The sequence below is a fragment of the Syzygium oleosum genome, unplaced genomic scaffold (assembly GCF_021117445.2).
Source record: "Syzygium oleosum isolate NSW1041296 unplaced genomic scaffold, Sole_v2.1 Sole_v2.03, whole genome shotgun sequence".
Lineage (NCBI taxonomy): Eukaryota > Viridiplantae > Streptophyta > Magnoliopsida > Myrtales > Myrtaceae > Syzygium > Syzygium oleosum.
This window is the reverse complement of record NW_026607487.1, coordinates 8,059,521-8,082,013: the sequence shown is the minus strand read 5'-3', so window position 1 is coordinate 8,082,013 and position 22,493 is coordinate 8,059,521. Positions and strand designations below refer to the sequence as shown.

General features: G+C 41.4%; 3 protein-coding genes across 6 annotated transcripts; all 3 read right to left on the bottom strand.

Moving 5' to 3' along the window:
* Nucleotides 1-349: 349 nt before the first annotated feature.
* Nucleotides 350-6,041, bottom strand: LOC115679068 (mRNA-decapping enzyme-like protein). The gene is made up of 8 exons (XM_030602619.2): nucleotides 5,636-6,041; nucleotides 5,428-5,468; nucleotides 5,142-5,191; nucleotides 4,031-4,175; nucleotides 3,855-3,911; nucleotides 2,911-3,037; nucleotides 1,192-1,665; nucleotides 350-584 (listed from the first exon to the last, which is right to left on the bottom strand). The coding sequence occupies exons 1-8, from the start codon at nucleotides 5,792-5,794 to the stop codon at nucleotides 528-530; spliced, it is 1,110 nt and encodes a 369-aa protein (XP_030458479.1). The 5' UTR covers nucleotides 5,795-6,041; the 3' UTR covers nucleotides 350-527.
* A 2,032-nt stretch (nucleotides 6,042-8,073) lies between these two features.
* On the bottom strand, nucleotides 8,074-13,225 carry LOC115679081 (zinc finger BED domain-containing protein DAYSLEEPER-like). 2 transcript variants are annotated; one of them, XM_030602629.2, is made up of 5 exons: nucleotides 12,717-13,225; nucleotides 11,232-11,609; nucleotides 10,531-10,665; nucleotides 8,476-8,559; nucleotides 8,074-8,401 (listed from the first exon to the last, which is right to left on the bottom strand). In XM_030602629.2, exons 1-5 carry the CDS (start codon nucleotides 12,753-12,755, stop codon nucleotides 8,285-8,287), a joined length of 753 nt encoding a protein of 250 aa, XP_030458489.1. In that variant the 5' UTR covers nucleotides 12,756-13,225; the 3' UTR covers nucleotides 8,074-8,284. The 2 variants fall into 2 exon arrangements, with proteins under 2 accessions (XP_030458489.1, XP_056165163.1); XM_056309188.1 differs by lacking the exon at nucleotides 8,476-8,559 and having other exon boundaries at nucleotides 12,717-13,220.
* A 589-nt stretch (nucleotides 13,226-13,814) lies between these two features.
* LOC115679080 (OVARIAN TUMOR DOMAIN-containing deubiquitinating enzyme 6) lies at nucleotides 13,815-20,846 on the bottom strand. 3 transcript variants are annotated; one of them, XM_030602628.2, is made up of 9 exons: nucleotides 20,711-20,846; nucleotides 19,348-20,338; nucleotides 18,874-19,035; nucleotides 17,895-17,972; nucleotides 16,035-16,113; nucleotides 15,798-15,943; nucleotides 15,168-15,233; nucleotides 14,907-15,081; nucleotides 13,815-14,277 (listed from the first exon to the last, which is right to left on the bottom strand). In XM_030602628.2, the coding sequence occupies exons 2-9, from the start codon at nucleotides 19,999-20,001 to the stop codon at nucleotides 14,063-14,065; spliced, it is 1,575 nt and encodes a 524-aa protein (XP_030458488.1). In that variant the 5' UTR covers nucleotides 20,002-20,338; nucleotides 20,711-20,846; the 3' UTR covers nucleotides 13,815-14,062. The 3 variants fall into 3 exon arrangements, with proteins under 3 accessions (XP_030458488.1, XP_056165162.1, XP_056165161.1); XM_056309187.1 differs by lacking the exon at nucleotides 20,711-20,846 and having other exon boundaries at nucleotides 19,348-20,213; nucleotides 20,325-20,340; XM_056309186.1 differs by lacking the exon at nucleotides 20,711-20,846 and having other exon boundaries at nucleotides 19,348-20,360.
* Between the last annotated feature and the right edge of the window lie 1,647 nt (nucleotides 20,847-22,493).

Here is a 22,493-nt window from a genome sequence, read left to right as displayed (position 1 = left end):
TTGGAAACAGGCATCATCTTCATCAAGGCACCGACAACCATAGACGACGATCCTCTCTTGATCGCTTGCTTTCTTAACCCAGGTCAACTAGACATAACGAAGCACAAGCTTCAATTTCTCGACCAAGATAAGTTCGTTGAAAGCTTCGCGAATTCGTTTTTGTCGATGTACATCTTTCTCACAGCAGTTTTCGCCAATCGTGTTCGTAAATCTGGCCATATTTAACATGCACGAACATCAGAATAAAGGACATAGTCATGATTCAATGGGCTAGGTCAACTTACTTTTTTTGATTTCTAATTTTCAGAATAGTGCCATGAACAACTCAGCAGAAGACATTCACAGATGATTAGCAGAGACCGTAATAAAACTTATATACCTTACTAAAAGGTTATCAGACATTAGAGCAAAATACTATACAAATGGAATCACACACACGGATCTGACCGTTCGAGATTCAGAAAGGAAAATGCACAACCACCAAAACTCCAACAGAGAAGAAAGTCAGGTCCCCACCATCTTGCTGCTCATGAATTGTGCGCATTCAGCAATGCTCGATATACCATGTCGATGAACTGATTGTCCTGCAAGAGCAACAAGGTTATTTGTCGGATTGTTACAAGTGATTGAAAGAAATAGTTACGGTGTCTTAGATAGAAAGCTAGAGCAGCTAGCACCAACAGATCTTATTGTTTCAAACTCCAGAGAAATCTAGTTCTGGCTCCTAATGCGTGGAGCAGAAATCACGTAGTTACTACAGCGGGATCAGAAAACAATTCATGGGAAAGTTTTGATTCAGACTTAGTATAATTTTATCAAGCATGGGCTTCTTGAGGGAACCAAGCTACGACCAGGAGAACCATAAGAGACCTTTATGGAACAAAGCACCCTCTCCTTGATAATTTCTTCAAGATGCTAAAGCCCAATAAACATAGATAAGAAAGAAATTTAGGAATCAAAGGAGAGTCTCTGATTGTGAATCCAAAGTTCGTTTTCTCGCTAAAAGCTGGATGAGCTATGATCCTGAGGACAGCCTTTTCAGTTAGGTATTATCCTTAAACAAGTTGGAACATCGGTCATTTTACTTCCTTGAATCATTTAACTGGTACAACTTCCCGGAGAAATTAGAAAACCATTTAAATGGTACAACTTCCTGTAAAAGACGACAAGAGGCACTACAGGCAAACTAACCTGAACAAGCACTGATAGTGCATCTCTGATTTTATCTCTGTTCATGACAGGTGCATAGTTGGCAGTAGGAACAGGTGCTGGCGTAAGAGATGGAGGGGGCGTTGGTGGCGGAAATGGCTGAAGAATTGGAGCACCATATGGACGTTGTAAATTCACAGGTGGATGAAGGGGAGGAGCAGTAGGCATTGACGAAGAGACAGGCGGCACAATTGCGGCAGAGGAGGACGGCGGAGGGATAAAAAATGAAGGCTTCACTAGATTAGTTGCACGATTTTTGTTGCTACCAGGATCATTAATATCAAGCAACGACCCTAGAGGGGTAGGTGCTGCCAAAGGAGGAGATGGTATTTGCAAGGTCGACACAGCCGGTGAGGAAGCCGAGGCAGGACCGGGAGGTGGAGCCATTGCCGAAGAAGATGGAAAAGGTTGTCCACTACCTGCTATATGTGTAGCACCGCCAATATTCAAAGCTGACTGCATGCCAAAGCAAAACATTAGGGACCAAAAGGAAGCACACAGTACAATTTTGCATAACACGTAGAATATGGCTAAAGAGGACACATGTCCTAAGTGAGATATACCAGTGCTGCACGGCACCCCTATCATTCTCAAAGACGATGAGCTAAAATGAACTTCCACCACCATAATTGCCTGGGCAAATGGGGAACGAGTTTTCTGTAGATTCTAACAATTTTCAACAGAAACTATGCTCCACTTTCCCCATCTTCATTAGCACTTAGTCATTTTTTTTCCATATTTAAACAGTAGAACCCTATTTATACCGCACCACCATTACGAAAGATCATTTTGTGCGAATGCCAGCTAAAAGCAACAGCTCATTGTACATGAAATACTTTTTTTCACCCTTTGAAATTATATGTTATCAGATGATTTGTGATTCCTGAATGACAAAGGTTTCTGCAGGTATAGGGGAAGCAAAGAGGGAGAAGGGACAGCAGAACATCAGTGCCAAAAACACTACAAAGGCATCACTTTAAAATAACACAAATGATCCAGCTGTCGAGGAATTATTAAAAATAGGAAATTAGAAGCCTTCCACTCTTGACGACACAAATGCAAGAATTTTACGTAGCAGAAAGCTTGAAATGAGGAACGTGTTTCTCTACAAAACATGGAACCTACACATCAGAACAAACAAAGCAAGAGGAGCTAAATCAAGCTTCTTATACACAATTGGCCTTGAGAGCCTGCAAAAAGCAGGCCACAATCCGTAGGTGAGATTTCTAAACATCCAGTTGAGTAGTAATTTAATATTATACGAGAGTCCTCTGCTATTTTAAGAGAGTCATCTGCTGCTATAAAAGGGGAACAAAAAAGAGCAAAATCAGTTCAAGCAGCACTCGTCTATCCAAACTTCATTGCTTCATTGTACTAGACAAACTTCAAAAAGCACACTTGTGCAGTAACTCCTCCAACCATTGGAGGAAGACTTCACTTGTCCCCATGGAAAAGGAAAAGGAAGGTCATCTCATAGCACTGCTAGAACCCACATTAATCAATATGCCTCCTGCACAAAACTATGTGCATGATGCAGGTGCAGGAGATGTTAAAATGCATGTTATTTTATTTGCCTACAAAGCATGCAACATGTCACTTGTTTCTTCCTACATGCCTTTTCATCGTGCTGATGTACATTCTCCTACGTCTCATCAAATAAATTTACTTAATAGAAAATTGACTATCTCTACTAGTACATACGCTGAAGAAGTTCACAAAGGCTGGATCATCGTGGACATCGTTTACATTGGGCGTCGTAGAGGATGGGGGCTCCAAAGGTCCGTCCATCACTGCCATAGTTGGGACAGCTTCTAGTTCCTCAAACTCACTGCAGAAAGCAAGAAAAATATCTGTTTTAAAGCAGCAAAGAACTAAAAGATAACATTTTGAATGAGCACAGTTAATTATTTTTGGGAAAAAGATTCTTTTGGAGGTCAAACAATGAAACTCAATGCAAAAGCATTTCATTTCTCGACCAGTGTTCTTTTTCAACTTTTATCTGAACCAGAACTGAAAATGAGTTGGGAAAAGACATTACAGTTGTTTATCGAGTAAAAAGAAGATTGTATGTTATTAATTTCCTCACTGAAAAGCACTGGTAGTGCTTGAAAACTTTGGCACTTCTACGTTGAGCGCCGCAACGTGACAATTGCCAAACTGATAAAATTTACTATGGTATCCACCCGATAGAGGGTAATATTATAAAAGCCAACTTTCAGGTGAAACTTGCAACACACTACTTAAGCGGAAAAAAAGAAGAAATTAAAAATTCACAGTCAAGACTGCAACATCCCTCATACTCAACAGAAGTGAAAACCTTTCAAGCAAATAAATTGCGATCACCATAGTTATAGAAGGGATTACAAACAGGACTACAAACTCTGTCATTTAAGTGCTTCTCTTTGAAATTCCCATAGTGTATGTTACACCTCAACTGCTGAACTTATTGCAGTCCAGGTACGCATAGATCATTGAGGAGCAGAAAACAAGGCAAGTTCCAAAAAATCACAGCTCAAAGGCCAAGGTGAAGATAAGCAGCTCTACTGGTAAAAACTAACAGGAAAAACATCTGTGTTGAAATACTGATTTTATTCCTTCACGAACAATTTGCATATTTTGCACTATCAAAACAAACCACTTAGTACCTTTTAGTTGTGGGCACCTTTGACTTTTGAGGAACCTTGGAGTATGCATTAAGTATCCTAAAATGCAAAAAGCAGAAATTATTACTTAAAAAAGAATTGAAGCATTAATAAGCATATAATATATGTATAGATTCACAATACATAAATAACAACAAACATCCAATTTGCCTAATAACCTGTTAAAAAGACTTGCCACCTCTTCACATTCCCGTGCATTGTAGAACCAAATACCATTTACTTCCTGAGCAGCATTCCGGTATAATAAATATGGAACCTGGACTTCAAACTCAAAATCTTCCAAGAGATTCTCTACCAGATTATCTGCGTAAAACGCTGCTCTCTTAAAAGTGCAAACTTTAATAAATATCGAGCAGTCAAATCATCTACAAATCGAAGCGGTAAAATTCCGATAGTAGTGCTGCACATAATTTGATCAACGACCATCTAATTGACTTTAAAAATTACAATAACTTACTATACGGCACTTCTCAGTTAGTAAATAAGATATGGAGAAGCTAAAGGTACACCATAGTTTTTAGTTAAAGTTAGCGAACCGACAAAACTGGGTAAAGTCAAACTAAATTTCAGTTCCTGAAGTACTTAAAACAATAAAAAGGGACCCCTTCGCAACTCAACTATTAGAAAGGCACAGGTGCAGTTACTGCGCTTTTCCATCTTCATTAAGGCGAGCACTTGTACCATTGGCAATCTTATTTGGGAAGTATCTCTCTGGGTTCAGACCTGAGTAAGCTTGGGAAGATAAAAAAATTAGACTATGCATAGGATTCATGCTTATCTCAATGGGGTGTTGAATTGTATCTGAATTCTTAATTTATGTGGACAGACAAAAAATGTCTCCAAAGTCATATTGGGTAGAACTTCCCCAGGTTGTGTAGGCCAAAAAGGAGGATGATATATGTGGAAAACTAGATGTAAACAGTTGATTCTTAATATAAAAATAAACCAAATCTTTACGATCTAATGCCCAACATAACAGCAAAAGTACGGATCATAGCAGTCTGAAAAGAAAAAGGGATTACTTCGAAAGCTCGACTCTACACTTTAACAGTGAAACATTAAATTATCCTAATAGCCCTCCGCATGAACTCCCTAGACATGAAACTCTCGTCTCCCGCATTTTGTATGGAAACCACAGAGAATATTCCAGCAGAACTATCATCGCCTGAATCCGGCATAAATTTTCCTTCTTTTCCGCTACACACAAAGATACGAAACATGATTTTCCGAGATAAACCAGGAAATAAGCAAATAACAAAGTCCACTAACCAGTGTTCCGGCGATTCATCACGATAAACTGAAACCGAGGCTGAGTGTTCCTGCAACCAAAATTACAGAAGCGTATGATGAAGCTGCCAAAAACCGCCAGTCGAGCACACTCAACACGAAACTCAAAACACAAAATCTGAAGTCGAGTCCCAGACAACAACAGTCCACAACGAGACCCTCGCCCTTGGAACATCAATTCCGCAACAAATCCGGCACCGACACGACAAAAAAACGAAAATTTTCACTAACCACCGCACGAACGACTAGTAGTAGTTCAGGAATTTACCTCTTGACAACAAACAGAGACCCTTCCACGTCCTTCCGGCTCTGCAAAACCAAGGGGAGAAAACACGCTCAACACATACCCAACACGAGATACCAGCCGGAAGAAACTCGGAAAACGATCGGGAATCCCGGGCAACTCCACAGCATCTTCAACATCACAAAACAAACGAAAGAAGGCAAGGGACAGAGGGGGAAAGGGGGCGGAGTACCCATTGGCTGGAATCGATGTTGAATTCGTAGAAGGTGACGTGGGCGGCGGTGATGAGAATCTCCTCGACGAAAGGATCGAGGCGCTGGAGGACGGTGAGGTTGAGGAGCTTGGTGCTCTGGTGATCCAGATTCGGCATCAGCTTCCCGCTCTGCGACATTGGGCTTTTACAGCAGCAGCAGCCTCCTCAGCCTCCTCCTCCTCCTCCTCCCCCTCCCCCTCCCTTCCTTCCCTGTGATCTCGACTGCTGCTGAATCTTCTGCTGTTCCTGTTCGAATTCGGTCGGATTGAGACTGAACAAAACCCTAAGATTTTCCCTTTCTTTTCGATGTCCGCAGAGGAGAAGCGTCTGAGAGTTGGCCTCTTCTAGAGAGAGAGAGAGAGAGTGGAGAGAGAGAGAAAGAGAGATGTTGTTACGTCGACGGAAGGAAGAAGAAAGGCGAGAGGAGAGGGGGACGATCTCGGTCTCGGATTTGGGGCGGGTCGTTCGGGCGGGTCGGGCTCGTCGGGGGCTATATCGGCTTTTGCGCTTTGCCAGTACCCGCGGCCCGCTTCTGGTAACGTTCTTTTTTTTTTCTTCTTCTTATGATGAGGACGATGAAAAATGACACGAATAGTCGTTGAACTTTAACGCGGTTCCTGAATTTTTAATTTATTCAATGTGGTCCATGAACTTTAAATCAATATGCAGTGGGGTCCACGAATTTTTAATTTGTTCAATATAGTCCATGAACTTTAGGTACTTGTTCAATTTAATTGAACATTTTCATATAGTTCAGGGATTACATTGAACATGTATCAAAAGTCTATGAACCATATTGAACAAATTAAAAATTCATGGACCACGTTGAAAATTAGGCTAAAGTTTAGAAACCACATTGAACAGATTAAAAGTTCATAGACCATATTATATATTGGGTCAAAGTTCAATACATTTGTGGTCATTGTCTCTTTTTTTGTTCTTCTTCTTGTATTTTATATTTTTTCCCCTTTTACTGATATCCGGCTCAAAAAGTTCTGACCCCAAGCGACGAGTTCGAAATCTAGGCTTCACATTGGACAAACTTACGGCAGTTTGATCGGCACGGTAACATGGGCATAAGCTCTCCTTGAAAAGGATTTGGCTAGCTAACGAGTCTACAATGCCTCGAACTGATAGTCCCGTGATAATTTAGTAAGGCTTTTGTTAGCCCGAGCACGGGATCCGGTTCGACCTGATAACTAGTCGAAACAGGTCTCGTGCTTTCGATTTCCAAGGAGAACATATTCTTTCTCGCTTTTTGCAAGACGCGACATGCGGTGACATATGTTTGTATTTGGCACGAATGGGATTCAAGTCGCGTACGAGGTGGTGTCAACCCGCTTATAACACACTTGCAAACATGTCATGCATTGTTGACCGATTAGCACACCTGTGTGGACATAAATTAACGAGTTTAAAGTTCGTGTATCAACGTTACGATTTGTTTCAACACAACGAGATTATACTTGTTTTTAACACGTTTAATACTTATGTGTAATGACTTTTTAACATTTTACAAAATTAACGCCAGTCAAAGGGATAGAAATGTATCGGTATATGAATGTTATTGAACATGATGAAAGCCTAACTCAATAGTACATTTTAGATTAATGTGAAGTAAAATTACTCGTATTATCTAGAAACGTCTTAAGCTTGTTAACACAAGTTATCATGTATAATCGTGTTTTTTGTGCTTATTGTATACATATTTTAACGTATATTTGTAAACAAATTAACATATCGTATCGAAGTGAGACGATTGATAATTGCATTAGTCATATTGTGTCCATGTCGTGTAACCTGCTTCACGTGTTGTGTATTTTTTTTTTTTTTTGGTAACCGAGGATCCGCTTCACGTGTTGTGTTCATAGTCAGTCAATTCAACATTTTTATTTAGTGTGTCGTTGTTAGGTTAGCTATATTTGTCTTATGTCCCGTCAACACAAATTGCCAAACCCAGTTCCGAGTTCGAAAGATAGAACTACTGATTCCTGACTGGATTGGTTTCAAATCAACTTAGAACAAACCTTTTCAAAAGAAAGTTATGCATTTACCCCGATCCAAATTACGTGCTTTCACGAGACAAACATTCATGTAACCACTTGATCAACAATAGTTAAGTATAATTGATACAATTATCTTCCGATTACCATTCGGCTTAGTTTTCTTCAATCTTATGTTGTTAGATCTCTGTGCATGTTCATCACATCTGTACTTTCTTTCATTGTGTCGTGTCAATTCATGACCCGGCTGCCGGTGCTTTCCAGAGAGACGGCAAAAGGTAGAACACGAGGATCGATGCTGCTGAGAACTGCAAACAATCAACCAGTATCCATGCCCGGGAGAATACAACACTGGAAGAAATTGCCACATGTTCTAAAACATGGTGGTGACAAATTGAAAATGCGGGTGCCTCCTTGAAATTGGAACTGCAGACGATAAAATAGAAGAAAGTTGGATAGACATTACAACCACAGTATGAAAGCAATGGCTAAAATTTTGGTACAGGGTGAACGTCGGGAAGCATCACAATCTCTAATTTAGAAGTCCGGGGCAAGTTGAAATGCAAAGGCCAAATATACAAGCGAACCGATTGGCGCTCACGGTGTGGTGGGGCAGATGTTCCATTTATCTTCCATGCTGCAGGTGCGCTAGAGCTGCCATTGTAGCCACTGGAAATCCTCGTCTATCGCGTTCAAAATCCTCCCTAAGTTTTGAAACTTGGGTTTCCAGTCGCACAAATTCCTGCAAGCAACTCAGAACTATGAGCGGATATAGAAACTGAGTTCAAGAAGATAAGCAGATTTGAGGAGAATCACCTCTCTGGTAACTGTTCTCTGTTTCTCTTCTTGAAGCTTTGTGCATTCTTCCTTCAGCTTAGTATTTTCTTCCATTAGGCGAGCCTAAAAGACATATGCTGAACATTACTTCTCCAGATAAAATACCATCATCCATTGGACAACATTCAATAACACCATAATCCCACATCATCAAGAGATCCTATGACCTGATAGATAAGTAGACACTCGCCCGAAACCTGAATACTCTTTTTGAGAGTTTGGCCCACTTGAACCAACCCAAGTTGTTCGAAATGGATAATTGCATTATAACATGCGCACTCACTTTACCAAGTTTCTACTTAAAACAAGTCCTAAGTTTTCTCCCACGAGATGTCAGTGGTAAAGATCTACTATTGAGTGTTAATCAATACAGGGAGCATCAATACAGTGAGGCTTTTAAGTTTTGCATTCTGCAAGTCTCTAGGACATTAGCTGAAAAAAGGAAGAGTATAATCAGCATGTTATCCATCTAATCTCCTCTAGTTTTCTTTTTTTCTTGGGAACATCCATCCATCCATCCATAGTTCAAATAATTTGTAAATATTCTACATTCTTCAAGAAAGAGATGGAGAGAGAAAATACTCAAAGGCTACATCTTTAGTTAATAACTTAATGAAACAATACCTAATATGGCCCTATTTATAAAGCATTAGAGGCACTTACAAAAAAACTAATTTTCCTCATTTATGACCACCTACAAACCACTGACTAATCTCCATAAATATACTTCAGCCCAGCCCTCATGCTAGAGCATCCAGGTTGCATATGACAGTTGCAACTTTCTTCCAAAGTCTGTGACCAAAACTCCATGTAACCCGAACCTTACACTAGACAAGGGATGTGGATTATTGAAAAACAGATTCAAAACAATGACTATTGTGTGCGCCGGACCTTACACGACAAATTGAATGCAGTCCACGTCATCATCGAAATTGACAAGCGCTGAAGAAACACATGATCAGAAAGTTGAAGGTGTGCTTGATTCCTGCCCTCACGATTGAAAGAGACTCCCATAACGAATAATGTTAATTCTAGGCATTGTTGAGAGTTGACCAAAATTGGATTTTTTTTAAGATGAGGTGTTGTAGATTGGAGCACTAATGGCAGCGAAGCAAGCTCTTGTTTTGTTTTTCTTCTTTTGGAAATGAAAAGGATAAAACAAAAAAGAAGACACGAAAAAAAAAAAAACTAACTAACGAAGATGGAGCTTGGTTTTGACGGAGAAGCATAATTAAGGAAGCACGGCGGAATGAAGCTAGAGAAAAGAAAGGTTTGACTTGTGGTAGACTTCACCAGCACAAGGATGTCAACGACAAGATTGACAAGGCCATAGCAAATGACAACAATTCATGCTGACAACGATGGAGAGACCGGCTGCTCAATGAGATAGTGATAGTGTTGCTTTTAGAGAGATCATGAGCATATCTGAGATCTCGTTAAGCAGACAATGATGATGCAGCTTTAATGAAGGCTAATTGTGGTGCTCTCAAGGATGAAGATTGGAGGCCGAAAAACAAAGGACTTGATGGTGGTGGGCTTAGCGTCAGAGTAGAAGCAATTATGAAAGAAACGAGTCTTTTTTCTTTTTAAGACTGACCGCAAGAAGAAGATAAAGCTAGGGTTTTGATTTGGGTCTCTCTTTCTTGGAGGCTTAAATACCATGTAAATATTGAAAGATCTTCAAGAGGGGAAGGGAGAGGGAAAATGCTACATTTTTATTCCATAACTTAATGAAAGAGTACATAAGATAACTCTATTTATAGAACAAGACAGACACTAACAAGTTTCCTGATTTTCTTATTTATGATCACCTACTTACAACTAGCTAATAATATTCACGAATATACTTCAGCATAATTGAAGAGGATAATGATCCAAATGAGCTTAACCCCTTGCCCTGCTCTTGTCTAGTAAGATTTGGGTTCGTAACTCTTCCATAGGTATTCCATCAACAGTAAAAGCGATGAAGAATCACGTTGATGAGCGTGCATGTTACTCTGTGAGGCTTAGGATAGTGGGAAGTGAAACTATTACCGTTTCAGCTGCCATAGTTACTATTAGTTGCTCAAGGGTTGTCTTTTGGGCTGCCAAATCATCTCTTTCATGTAGAAGCTTCGCATTCTCTTCCTTCAGTTGCACTAGTTCGGATGCAAAATTTTCGCCAACTTCCTGAAGCAAGGGGAAAATGAATAAATTATACAACATGTCCAGCAAAAGCTTTCAGTCTAGTACTTGAAGTTCATCTGTGTACACAACGAGAGAAAAAGTTGTTCTTAGGTTTCTTTTTCATAGTTTTATTGCAAATACATAAATAATAAAAACATAAATATAATTTTCAATAATATATAAACCAGCCTGGTTCGCAGGGCAGAGCCTTTTTTGCGGGGAAAATTCGTGCAGCTCGGGGTGACTCCCCACGGGGCATGGATTCCCCCCTGCACCCCGTGCCCATCCCTAATAGAGTTATTAGCATTCACAGCATCTGTGCTAATAGAAACGCCAAACATTAGTCACTATAAGCACACCCTGAAGGCACGTGTCCCATAAGCAAAGTTCTGAACTTGACCACACATGCAGCACAACAATATCCTACTTTGTTCTCAGATGATACAAGACGAGATTGCTTCTTGAATGACAGCTTGAACTGCCAAACGCAATGCAGCACGAAAAGACTTCTACACTTTTAATAAACGCCGAACAAAGTCCAATGTGATGCAGCAATAAAAAAGATTTACCTGTTCAGAGAAATTCCTCGTGCTATGGTCTGTGTTAACTCTCAAAGGTGTTACATTGTCGTCGTCATCTAAATCTTCTTTTGGATAACTAGTAAGATTTTGCGTCTCGCTTAGAGTCGGCTTGTACTTGGGACATCCCCCCTCGAATATATGGCGATTTAGATGGGTTGTACCAGAATTGCTCGAACAAACATATAGATTACCACAATAATTGCACCTGCATTCCTCTCGCTCACCTGGCCTCTTTTCAAGCTTGGTGAAATGTTGCCACACTCTCGACCTTACTCTCCCTCCTCCTCTTTTTCTCTTTTCGCCTGTAGTTATCTCAAAAGGGCTAGCCTCTACAGGGACGATGATTTCCTTAGTAGTCTCCACTGTCTGCACAAAGATTTATCAACATGAATACAACAAGCACGTGACTAAATAGGAATGTGGCAGGTAAACAGCAACATCAGAATGAAAAATCATGCCCTTTCAAACTAGTGGCTACTACGGTACATCAAGCTATACAAATGATGTTTTACCTGTCCTTTCTGATTCCATGAAATGAAGCTACTCCCCACTTCAAGTCACAGTGCAGCACATGCTCGTGAATCACCTCAAAGATACAAATTTCCAGAATTGTTCAAAATTCGCAGTTGCACTTCAGCATACCAGGATGCCTAGACATAGACTCGAGTTTGCTCAACCCCAAGGGAGTTAAAGAAGTCAGTCCAAATCACGATTCGGGTTCGAATGATATTCAATAAATTTGTCAGTGGCTGGAAGATGCATTTGATGATTTACCTGCTTCTAAGTTTCCAACTATCTCTAACAACTTTGCCATATTTTATTCTTGACCAGTGATAAAGCATGCCCTCAACAAAAATGCAATAATCTTTTCTACCACAAAACCTGATATAATCCCACAATGCAAAAGTGTACCAAGCCTAAAATGACGCCCTCATAAGTTATAGCTCGGCTTTTTACCAGTGTAGGAATAATTGCACCAATTATGTCTACTTGGACTAAGGTCATCTCACACATACAAGCATATGTAGCCGACGCCACCGCGTTTCATTGAACCGTGCCCGAAGCAATACACCGAGGATATACTAAAGAACAAGAGATAAACTGAAAAGCTAAAGAACAGTTTCCAGAAAAAGGAAGATTTAGTTCCACTTTTTGGTTTAAGATCTCACAGACGTACTTCCAGAAGAGAGAAAGCTGCAAGTTGGAACAACAAGTTCCTCTCTTTTTGTTTCATTTGCTTTCATTTATGGAGGGGGGGAAAAACACATCATTTGAAGCGAGATGATGCCCAAAACAACATAAACATATGCTGCCGTCCGATTTCGAGCTTGTTCCTCGTAAAAAAAGATGCTCCACGTACATTACTCGGAAGACCACATCGGACTCTGATAAGCATTGAAAAAATCCACAGAACCCAAAAGGACTTTCCAACTGCAGCAGCAGTGGCAGACAGAGAGAAAGAAATCAACACACCTCGAGTGATGGAGCGAGTAGATCCAACGAGGAACTCATGAATTGCAAAAACCAATCGCGGAAGCGACTCCCCCCAGCTCACGATTCGGAAATCCGGAGGAGAATCGGAATCCCCGCAGCAGCGCCGTCCGAACAGTCGAAAGCTCAGAGCCCGAAGGCGAATCTTCGAGCGGTCCTCGGGCCGCGGGCTGCTCCGATTCAGCCCAGGAGCACCGAATCTCTCCATCATTTCCGGGCCGGGCGGGCCGAAGGAAGCCCGAGTTCGTCGGAGCTGAGTCGGGCTCCTTAGAGCGCGCTTCGAGCTCTCCGATTCGCGATCGTCGTCTTCGGAGAATTCGTTAGCAAGGGCGGCTTCGCGGCCGGTCCAATCCCACCATTGGAGAGTTCAAGCTGTACGAATCACGCTTCGCACTCTCGAATTTCGAAAGCATCGTGAGGCTTGACGCGCGACCATGCCTACCGTCGTATCGATCGAATCATACAAACACCAATCTCTCCACGAAAACGATTCATCCAATACAATCCTTCGTCTTAATATAAACTCGCCGCAAAGCCGAGGAAGTGTCTGTCTTCGTCCCCCCGTGTGTCCCCCGCTTCGTCATGCATCTCATATCTCTCCTGCAGCTTCCACATTCGAAACGTTCTTCTCGTACCTCTCGCGTTCGAAACACCTTACCGTCCCCAGATTATGGCTTTGGTCGCGCCATCAGTAAACTCTGGAGAGGCTAACCCTGCAGAAGAACCAAAGTTCATGCGAGCCTTCCCGTCTCATCCACAGAATCATGTTCTCACGGTGTCCGTCGCATTACACCCCTTAAAACTTATTCTCGGGCAAAGGCCATCACAGCCACATTGCCGTAAAGACCGAAAGGACTGGTTTTGAGCACGACCCAGAAACATGCCAGTAAAAGAGTCAAACTTTACAGGCCAGTCGGCTTAAAAAAGATGGCCTCTCCCAAGAGTGGCGACACCGCCATAAGTCTCCGCCGAACTACTCACTCTCGTGTTTTCGCCACTTACGTCGGCATTAGCCACAGCGAGGATTGAGGTTCATAATAGGGGGGTACAAATACGTATTTTATAGGAGAGCCGTGATCATGAAATAAAGAGCGACCGACCCGAATATCGTTTTGCAAATTCTTATTCTCAAATGCTTCAGCAGTTACGAGAACAATATGCCCGGAATCAAAGTCAGACGAAGAGAACATTTATTCAAAGAAAACTAACATAAAGCTAAAACAAAGTGTCGGCAGGTTTCTGCTCAATAAGAACAAAAGCTTTTCCGCACCAATCAGAGCACGAACCGAAGCACTGATACACCTTATGGATACTCCTGGCATTCCAGCTCATTCCGTTGCCTTGCCTTTGCGCCTACTGCTACTAGTCTCTAAGAGATAGCATACCATGGAGTCCACATCATCGCCAAATATACTGTACGCGTCGATCGCCTGGAGATAAGTGAATCCCATGGACAGCACAACCTGCATACTGCTGCTCAGAACATTATGCTGGGAACCATGTTCTCTTCCACTCCCCATCCTCATCTCACTACCTGAAGGTGCTGTAACCAAATGCATATCAGTAAGTTTGTGCATGTCCAACTTATAAAAGAATTGCTGGCAGCAGACAAATATTGAACACATCCTCACTGTAAGGCTATGCCAATAAGATTGCTTACAATGGTGACGTTGGAAAGCTTTTTGAATAGGACCTGTTTTAAGGGACACAAATTCTTGTGAAATTTTCTTGGAAACAAAGCCTGTTTTTTCGGTGATTCAACAGTACCAACTAATTATTTTCATCTGTTCCAAAAATTTAAGAAGCTCATGGACGAATAATTGCTATAAGATGCAGCTATATGCTGAACAGGAATTGACAGACAGCGTTAACTACCGATAGAAACATCAAAATGCAATCTCCCAGTTATACTTTTCTCTTTCCTTCAACTAACTCAGGATTGACAGACAACATTAATCATTGATAGCAACAGCAACATCAAAATCCAGTCTCCAAATTATACTTTTTCTTTCCCTTCAACCAACTGAGGATTCCATTTGTTTTAGACACACTTCCAAAAGGTACTTTCCAATGACTGGCAGAATGTCTCATCAGTTATCCAAATGAGCCAATGGAAAGTACCTTGTTACCACACTACCACACAGAGAAAAGGGGGAAAGAAAGAATTCTTACTTCCACCAGAAGATGATGGTTCCGCACTAGAAGTAGAAGAGTCTCGAATACCAGGTTGTTTCCTGAGTTTGTCACTGGCGAGATACTCAGCCCGAGAAGCTTCCATAACCATGCGCTCGATTTCCTTCTCAGTCAACTCAAGGTCAGACCAAAAGCGACCCTCAGCCAAAAGAGCCTGCCAGTAGAAATAATTAGGGGAAACGCATGATATCATGAACTATAATCTCACACATTACCCTACAAAGAGACCACGACACTTACATTATCAATCTGCTGATCTTGCTGAGCTTTGATGGCTGCCTTTACTTGATCTTTGTCGACATTTGTCTGCAAAAAAAATTCCCAAGTAAGATAAGGACAAAAGTGTATCAATATCAACGTGAGATTCAAAAACAACTAACTGCTACTGTGAACAGAAGGCAAATTTTGCATTTTACACCCTTCAAGGAAGTCGGAAAACCCCAATGGAACTTCTGATCACAGCATGGTTCCACTCACTATTCACTGTGCTTGATAATTGCAGAACTACTGAAAATACGGTCTAGTTGACTATAAGATTGGCACCAGCAACAACCACAGTCTGAGGGAAATCGGAGAGTTGGAAATCCAACTACTTCTCGACGACATAAAGCCTTCAGTCCAATGCGTCAGCTAAATGCAAATCGAGAAAAACTATAACTTTTCATCAATTCACTTCGCTAGGCGATTCGAAAGCCATTTCCATGTGTGATATCCAGAACAGTAATCAAGTTTTTCTCGCAGAGATAAGATTCCAAGATATCAAAGTGAACCAATCAATTAGGATCAATGCAAAAGATGCAACCCCTGACCTAAGCATAGGCTAATCTAGAATAATTTGCAAGAAGCAAAACAAATAAACATGATACAGACCCCGCGAAAAGAGCCGAATCCAAGTCCTGCACCAATTGCCAAACGACGTGGATCCACAAGAGAATTATAATGATTCCCATGATGGTAGCTAAGTCGAATGGGTGGCGTGTCGGTATTGTAGCTTCCCTGGAAAATATTGATAGGCTCTGCATTGAGAAGTACCAGTTAAAAGAACAAGCCTTTTAAGTACAAAATTATGCGACAAATCAAAAGCCAGTAGCTGCACAAGAGCAGCACCTGTGCTGTAGGAATAGATATGTATTGGTCGGTTATAAATCTCACAAAATGCTTGGATCTCCACATTGTTCCCATATACCTAACCGTCAAAAAAGAGCATTTAAGAAAAACAGATGAGCAAAGATCATCTCCATATTCGAGTCAAACAGAAGGCAAAAGTAGACACACAACATAATAATTCCTGTCAATATGAACAAGTAATTCAGTCATAGCCAAACAGAAGGTTCACCAAATATGTAAACAGAAACAATAGAAAAAAGCAAGTGACTAATTATGAGAGGAAGATAGTAAAATTAAACGTTCATTTTAAGCATATGATTAAGTCGCACGAATTCAATGAATGGCACAGAAAATGCCACCAAAACTTCCACTGATGACTATTACTTTAAAGCTTCCATTGAGTTCATAAAAAATCCAAATTGTTTAGAGATCAGCCAATGAGATTTGGCAACTAACTATCCACTTCTACCATATTGTCTTGCCAACTGCATCATATGACACAATTCACAAAGATTGGCAATTCATGCCACTGTGTCATAATTGCATTTTCAACTCTTGTCAATCAGGGTAAGCATTTAAGCACCTTAGCTATTATGAAAATGTTAAGCATATCATACCGTTTCGTATTCAGGTCTTCTGCATTTCAATTGTAACAATTGTTATTGACGTTAATAATTAGCTAACAGTGCAGCTGCAGATTCAATCTGTCAAACTAGTCGAACAGTGAAACTGCCACTTGACCAGTTTTCTAATAGATCCGGTTTTCAAAACTCTTGTTTTACTTGTATCAGGTCGCTTATAGTTGCTTTCCTGTCCTCCAAAGTGACTTAAACTTCAACAATCTCATGTTTGATCGCATCCCAAGGAAAACAGTTTGACGGTATCATAAGGTAGTAGATAAGAATTGGCATCTGTTCCATCCCAACTTATCTAACCACGAGCTGCAGCAGTACCCACGGAGCTAATCCGCACTAAGTTCCCATTTTTGAGTTAAGGGTGTTAAAAGCCTATAATCAACAAAGGTGAATAATTTCTACACTTACGGCTCTTACAAGAAGCTCGCTCCACTACTACCACATACTCTTAAGCACAAAATCCTTTGTTAAAGAAAAGTTTAAGCTCCATATGGGACTCAAAAATGGGGAGTAAACCAAATGCTACCCAACAACATGGTAGAATTAGCTGTCAACTTTGCTGGAAATGAACTACATGATGACTCCAATATATCTCCTAATCAATAAAACATGCTCCACTTGTGCAAGGCACTAGAAAAATAGTTGCTCTTTCCAAAATCAATATCCTTCAGAAAAATCGACAAGGATAAGCCTCCAGATATTTCGCATTTAAATTTGAAGAAAGTTGAGGGAAAGCTGGTGGGGGCACAATTGAGGATGAATTGGGATAAGGTAGTCTGAGGTAATTTCCAAACATGCAACGACAACCTTTACTTCTCCGCGATAAGATGGAGCTCTAAGATGAAGACGTACATTAAGATGCAGATTAAGATACAAAAACACCTAAAAGGGTGAGGAATAAGACTAGGGAAATATCTTGAATATCAGGAGCTTACTAAAATTTTACACATATGTCAGAGCACCACTTGACGCGAAAAAGCTTACTTGTCAATGTCATATTCAAACTAAGTCTCCCAACCCTACACTTGCGCCTACTAAGCTGTCTCCAGATTTCAGCTCACACAAAAATTTCATTCCTTGGATTATGCGGCAGTAGATCATGGCCGGGGAAAGCAGAGTCAGTGAATTGTCCTAAATTTACATCCCAGAAGCACAGCCATGTCCAACACTACTCAAGCTGGCTAATCAAAAAGAAAAGTAAAATGGCCACTAAAATTTCACAAACCTTGTCTCTTCTCTTTCTTCGGCAGTATTGGGTGAAATTTTCAGTGACAAACTGAGAGAAGTGATCTCTTTCATGCTCCTGAAAGAGGACAAAAAAGGCAAGCAGAGACAAGTATTATAATAAAGCATAAGCTTCACTAATTGCTGAAAGCAGATGCGTGACACATATAAACGGCATGAGTATCTAAAAATGTAACAGAAGATCAAACAAAAGGAAGAGCCTACACCAAGGGAAAATGAAATAACACATGAAAGCATAAAAACAGCGATGGTGTCAGATTGGTTCACGCATAAATCCATACTACTCAAAAGTAAGATGTTGGTAGACATATAGTCCAAGGCAATATCAACACTATATTTGAAAAAAATAAAAAAATAATAATATATAATAGTTGCGAGAAAGAACTGGCACGCTTTCTAGCATTTATCAGCCTCTTGAAAATGCACAATCAACTCACCTCGAACCATATCAAGAAAATCACATGTCAGATAACAATGTCGATGATGATACAAAATATTTTTCTTCTATGCATGATTAGTTTCAAGAGATCCCTTTTTCAACTTTTCCTGCACTAGAAGATTCAAACCTTCATCCTTTATCGCTTGAAACACCAAATCCATTTAATTATTTTCCTTTCCCTTCTTTCCCTGTTCAAAATTATACTATTCTCTTGCACCATCACGCCCAAAACAAAATACTGGGGAACAAATTACTTCATTTGTACCTGATTAAGTATCCATTGATAACTATATGAAGAAATTATCCACCGGGAAGGAAAGACAAGTGGAACGTGATATCTTATTAGAAAGACTGTTTGTATCGGACGACTACAATAATCTCATACTCCTATTCATTAAAATGGACAACAATCAACAGACAATTAACTATCCAAAATGGCACATGACCACATCACTCTATACTCTTTTAGTATAGGAAAACATTGTAAACAGGACCAGAGCACGAGAGGAGTTAAACATACCATATAGTCTATACACATTTGCCGGACAAGACCATGCTCATCAGAGTCCCCATAAACTTGATCTGCAACAGCACGGAAGAGACAATTCCCATCCTCCAACATTCTTTTGACTTCCAAACCCTTTATCCTCCCAATTTCAATCTCGAACTGACGTTCTCTTTCCTAATAAAGATTTAAAGTACCGGCGTCAGATAAATAGTTTCACACATCAAATAGCTTCCCTTATAAAATAGAGCCCAATGCACAAGCCCTAACAAACCATGAGGGCCTTATTAAATGAGTCGCGTGTATTATGTACTTCAAGTAGGTGGCCAAAAACAAGAGACAAATTCAAGAAGAAGCATCGGCACAAAAACTTAACGTAAAATAACAACAGCTACAAAGATGCAAAGAAAAGGTCATTCTGGTACTAAAGACAACGAGGTTAAGTTTGCATGCTCGAATCCTTTTGAAAGATCATAACTTGTAACTCACCAAATCATCATAAGATACAAAGCATGGTCCCTGCTCATCCGCACTGTTATAACCCTCACTTTCACAGTGAGATCTTGGAGAAGAAGGCCGTGACCCAGTAGGTGAAGTTCGAGCTGAAACAACAGGCCAGGCAACCGATCTTCTGGAAGGACCAAGTCGTGCGGGATTTGAGCTTCCCTGCGGAGCTCTCCTTAAGTTTGAGTTTGCGACAAATGGCCTTGGTGGGGCTGGAGGAGGTGGCGGATGTAGACTCCCAACAGCACCTTGCAAGTTGCTTGTGCCCTCATTCTCTTTTAGATCAACAGGCTTCAGCCCGCCTAATCCTTTCGAGACTTCCTCTGAACTAGGAGGGTCATCACTAACCAAAAGCTCACCATCATGAGTCTCATTACCCAAGTTCTCATCCTGATCAGCATGATATCCTTCCACATGTTCATCGCTTTTCACAGCAGTACTGTCACCGCCACAATAGTATTCCGACAGCTCATCCACAACAACTTGTTCTGATACCTCCTCCTCACTCTCCTCATCTTTTGCAGCAGAAACAACCGAAGCAGTAGCAGAGGGCTGTGGCTCTGTTCTAGCTGAGGAAGAAGAACGGCTCGGATTCGATGAGGAACCACCCGAGCCTCTCTGAACCAAGATCCGAGTCATCGTCGTGCAGGTGTTTTATCGTCACTTTCGCCAGCAAAGAGAAACCTTCTTGCGCGCCCCCGCCTCCCCGAGCTCGCTCCTCTTTAGAGACCCGACACCATACCGAGAGGTTTGTCGCGCGTCCTGGCCTTAGGCGTGGTGACGCAGATACCGCGGCTGAAGGATTTCTTCCAGCCCAACAGCGAGCTCTTCTCTGCCGCGCAAATCAGTCTCTGCATTCCCCTATCAATTCTCATGAGACCGTGACCTCCTAATTCGGTTAAAACGAAACACTCTCTCCCCTAAGTTAACTGAACAATCCCCCAAAAGTCCAAAGAACTGACCTTGAAAGCCCGAGCTGCAATTCAAACGACCGATTCAAACACAAAGAGCAAAACGGCAAAAAGAGAAAAAAGAAAGGCCACCCCACTACCCAAGATCATCCTCCGATCACCATTTTGCTTCTCGGCAAAAGAAAGACGGCCGATCGAGCCGTCAATTTCAGGGACGCCCGGGAAAACAAACAAAAGAAAAAGAAAAAGAAAAAGAAAAAGAAAACAACAGAAAGAAAACCCAGACGAGGAAACGGGGACGCGCGCGCCGTACCGGAAGGAAGAACCCTAGAATCTCCCACGGCGGACCCGACCGTCGCGGCCGACGGAGATCGCGACGGAGACAGAAACCCTAGAGTTGACTCGGTTGGGGGGGAGGGGGAAGTGGGGACACTCACCTCCGCGAGCGGGAATCCGGAAGCGAGCGGAGCGATCGCCGGCGCCGATTCGGATGGGAAGAAGACGGCGGATTTGGGGGGGGGGGCAGAAATGGGCGGCGGGTGACTTGGAAGCGAAGGAAGGAGGGGGAGGCTGCTGCGAGAGAGAGGGGGCAGTCCTTTTCCTTCTTGTTGGGGAACAAAAGAAGAAGGAGGAGTGGAGAGAGAGAGAGAGAAAGTGTGAAAATGTAGAGAGAGACTATGGGGAGGGTGGCCTTTTAATGGTGGGTGAAGGGGGGGTGTTGGGTCGGCGCGTGACGTGGAGCTTTCTGACGCCGGCCACGTCACCCGACCCCGCCGAGCGATTCCCCGCACGTGCTGCGCCGGGGGTCGCCCCCCCGGGGAAGTTCAACGCGTGCGCGACCTCGGAGGTTTCCACCCTTTCCCAACTCGTCGAAAAATCCTAAAATTTATCGCTAAAGTATTATTAGATCCAATAATCCATAAAATAATCCGATCGAAAGTTTTAGGAAAAATGACACGAATGGTCCATGAATTTTAGCTCGATATACAATGTGTTCTCTAAATTTTTAATTTGTTCGATGTGATCTCCGAACTTTTACTCGATGTGCAATGTGGTCCATGAACTTTTAATTTGTTTAATACGTAATCCCTATACTAATTCAATAGTTCAAGGACTAATTGAACATGTATTAAAAGTTTAGGAACGATATTGAATAAGTTAAGATTTCAGGGACCATAAAGTTCAAGTATTACATTGAATAAATTAAAAGTTAATGAACTAGATTATATATTAGGTCAAAATTTAGGAACTGTTCGTGTTATTATCGAAAGATTTTACTTTAACACTGTCCAATTTGATTAACAAAAAATATTGATTTGATCGGGTGAGAGGGGGTGCCGGTCTGATTGCTCGCCGGGGCCCGATGAGGGCCGGCAGCTGCTCGCAAGGCCCCGGCGAGGATCTTTTATCATTTACCCAGTGGAAGTGGAACACGACTCAAGAACTAGATGGCGGTGTCTTCGATCAGCTCGCTCCTAATAAAGTTTTCGAGACGAAAATTGATGCACCCCTTCCAAATTGTCCGATTAGCTTCTCTTTGCACTTGCACGGATGGCTGCAAGGAGTGGCGAGAATCACGACCAGAACCGCTAGTGAGGCCAACATCGGCGAGGGTCGACGGCTCTCGCTAGTAGGGCGGGGAGGCGGCGGCCGTCGCCTTCCCGAGTTTAAACACCTCCTCCATCCTTCTCATCGTTTGGTTCAAGTTCTTATTTTCTTTCTTTTTCTTTTTTTAGTTTTTGGTTATTATGTTTCTAGTGTTTTATTGTTATTAGCTCAACATGAGTCATGGATATATATATATATATATATATATATATATATATATATATATATATATATTTGGTAATTTAGGATCCGTCATCATTCTCCGGGGATGAGCCCGCACAAGTGAATGGATATGTTGTTTACCACCTATTATTATAATCGTTACAGGAAATGCTTTTGTACTACTTGTCTTGACTAATTTTTCGCTCTTTCCAGGCAAAAGCACGTTTGGCTTTTGTCCACATTTCTTAGCCACGAAGATAAGTCGTTCGAGAGAATAGCGTGGAAAGGAAGTTGAGCCAAAAAGATCCCCATTCAAGATTCCAAATCTAACGTAAGAATGCAAGTTCAGTCCAAAATTTCTTAACTTTTTTTCAATTTAGTCCTAAACTTTACAGGAAAATCCAACAAAGCCTTTTTAGCTAATTTTTGCTCATAATCGCTGACAGCTGT

Excerpts from the sequence above, each read along its gene's own strand:
- LOC115679080 (XM_030602628.2), bottom strand. The coding sequence starts at position 20,001 with ATGACTCGGATCTTGGTTCAGAGAGGCTCGGGTGGTTCCTCATCGAAT. Across the intron at positions 17,973-18,873 it reads AAATGTGTATAGACTATATG|GAGCATGAAAGAGATCACTT; the intron begins GTATGTTTAACT and ends GTCCTCTTTCAG. Across the intron at positions 15,944-16,034 it reads TATCTATTCCTACAGCACAG|AGCCTATCAATATTTTCCAG; the intron begins GTGCTGCTCTTG and ends TTCTCAATGCAG.
- LOC115679081 (XM_030602629.2), bottom strand. The coding sequence starts at position 12,755 with ATGAGTTCCTCGTTGGATCTACTCGCTCCATCACTCGAG. Across the intron at positions 11,610-12,716 it reads TACTCGCTCCATCACTCGAG|ACAGTGGAGACTACTAAGGA; the intron begins GTGTGTTGATTT and ends ATCTTTGTGCAG. Across the intron at positions 8,560-10,530 it reads TAACTATGGCAGCTGAAACG|GCTCGCCTAATGGAAGAAAA; the intron begins GTAATAGTTTCA and ends TATGTCTTTTAG.
- LOC115679068 (XM_030602619.2), bottom strand. The coding sequence starts at position 5,794 with ATGTCGCAGAGCGGGAAGCTGATGCCGAATCTGGATCACCAGAGCACC. Across the intron at positions 5,192-5,427 it reads TCTCTGTTTGTTGTCAAGAG|GAACACTCAGCCTCGGTTTC; the intron begins GTAAATTCCTGA and ends TTTTGGTTGCAG. Across the intron at positions 3,038-3,854 it reads AAGGTGCCCACAACTAAAAG|TGAGTTTGAGGAACTAGAAG; the intron begins GTACTAAGTGGT and ends TGCTTTCTGCAG.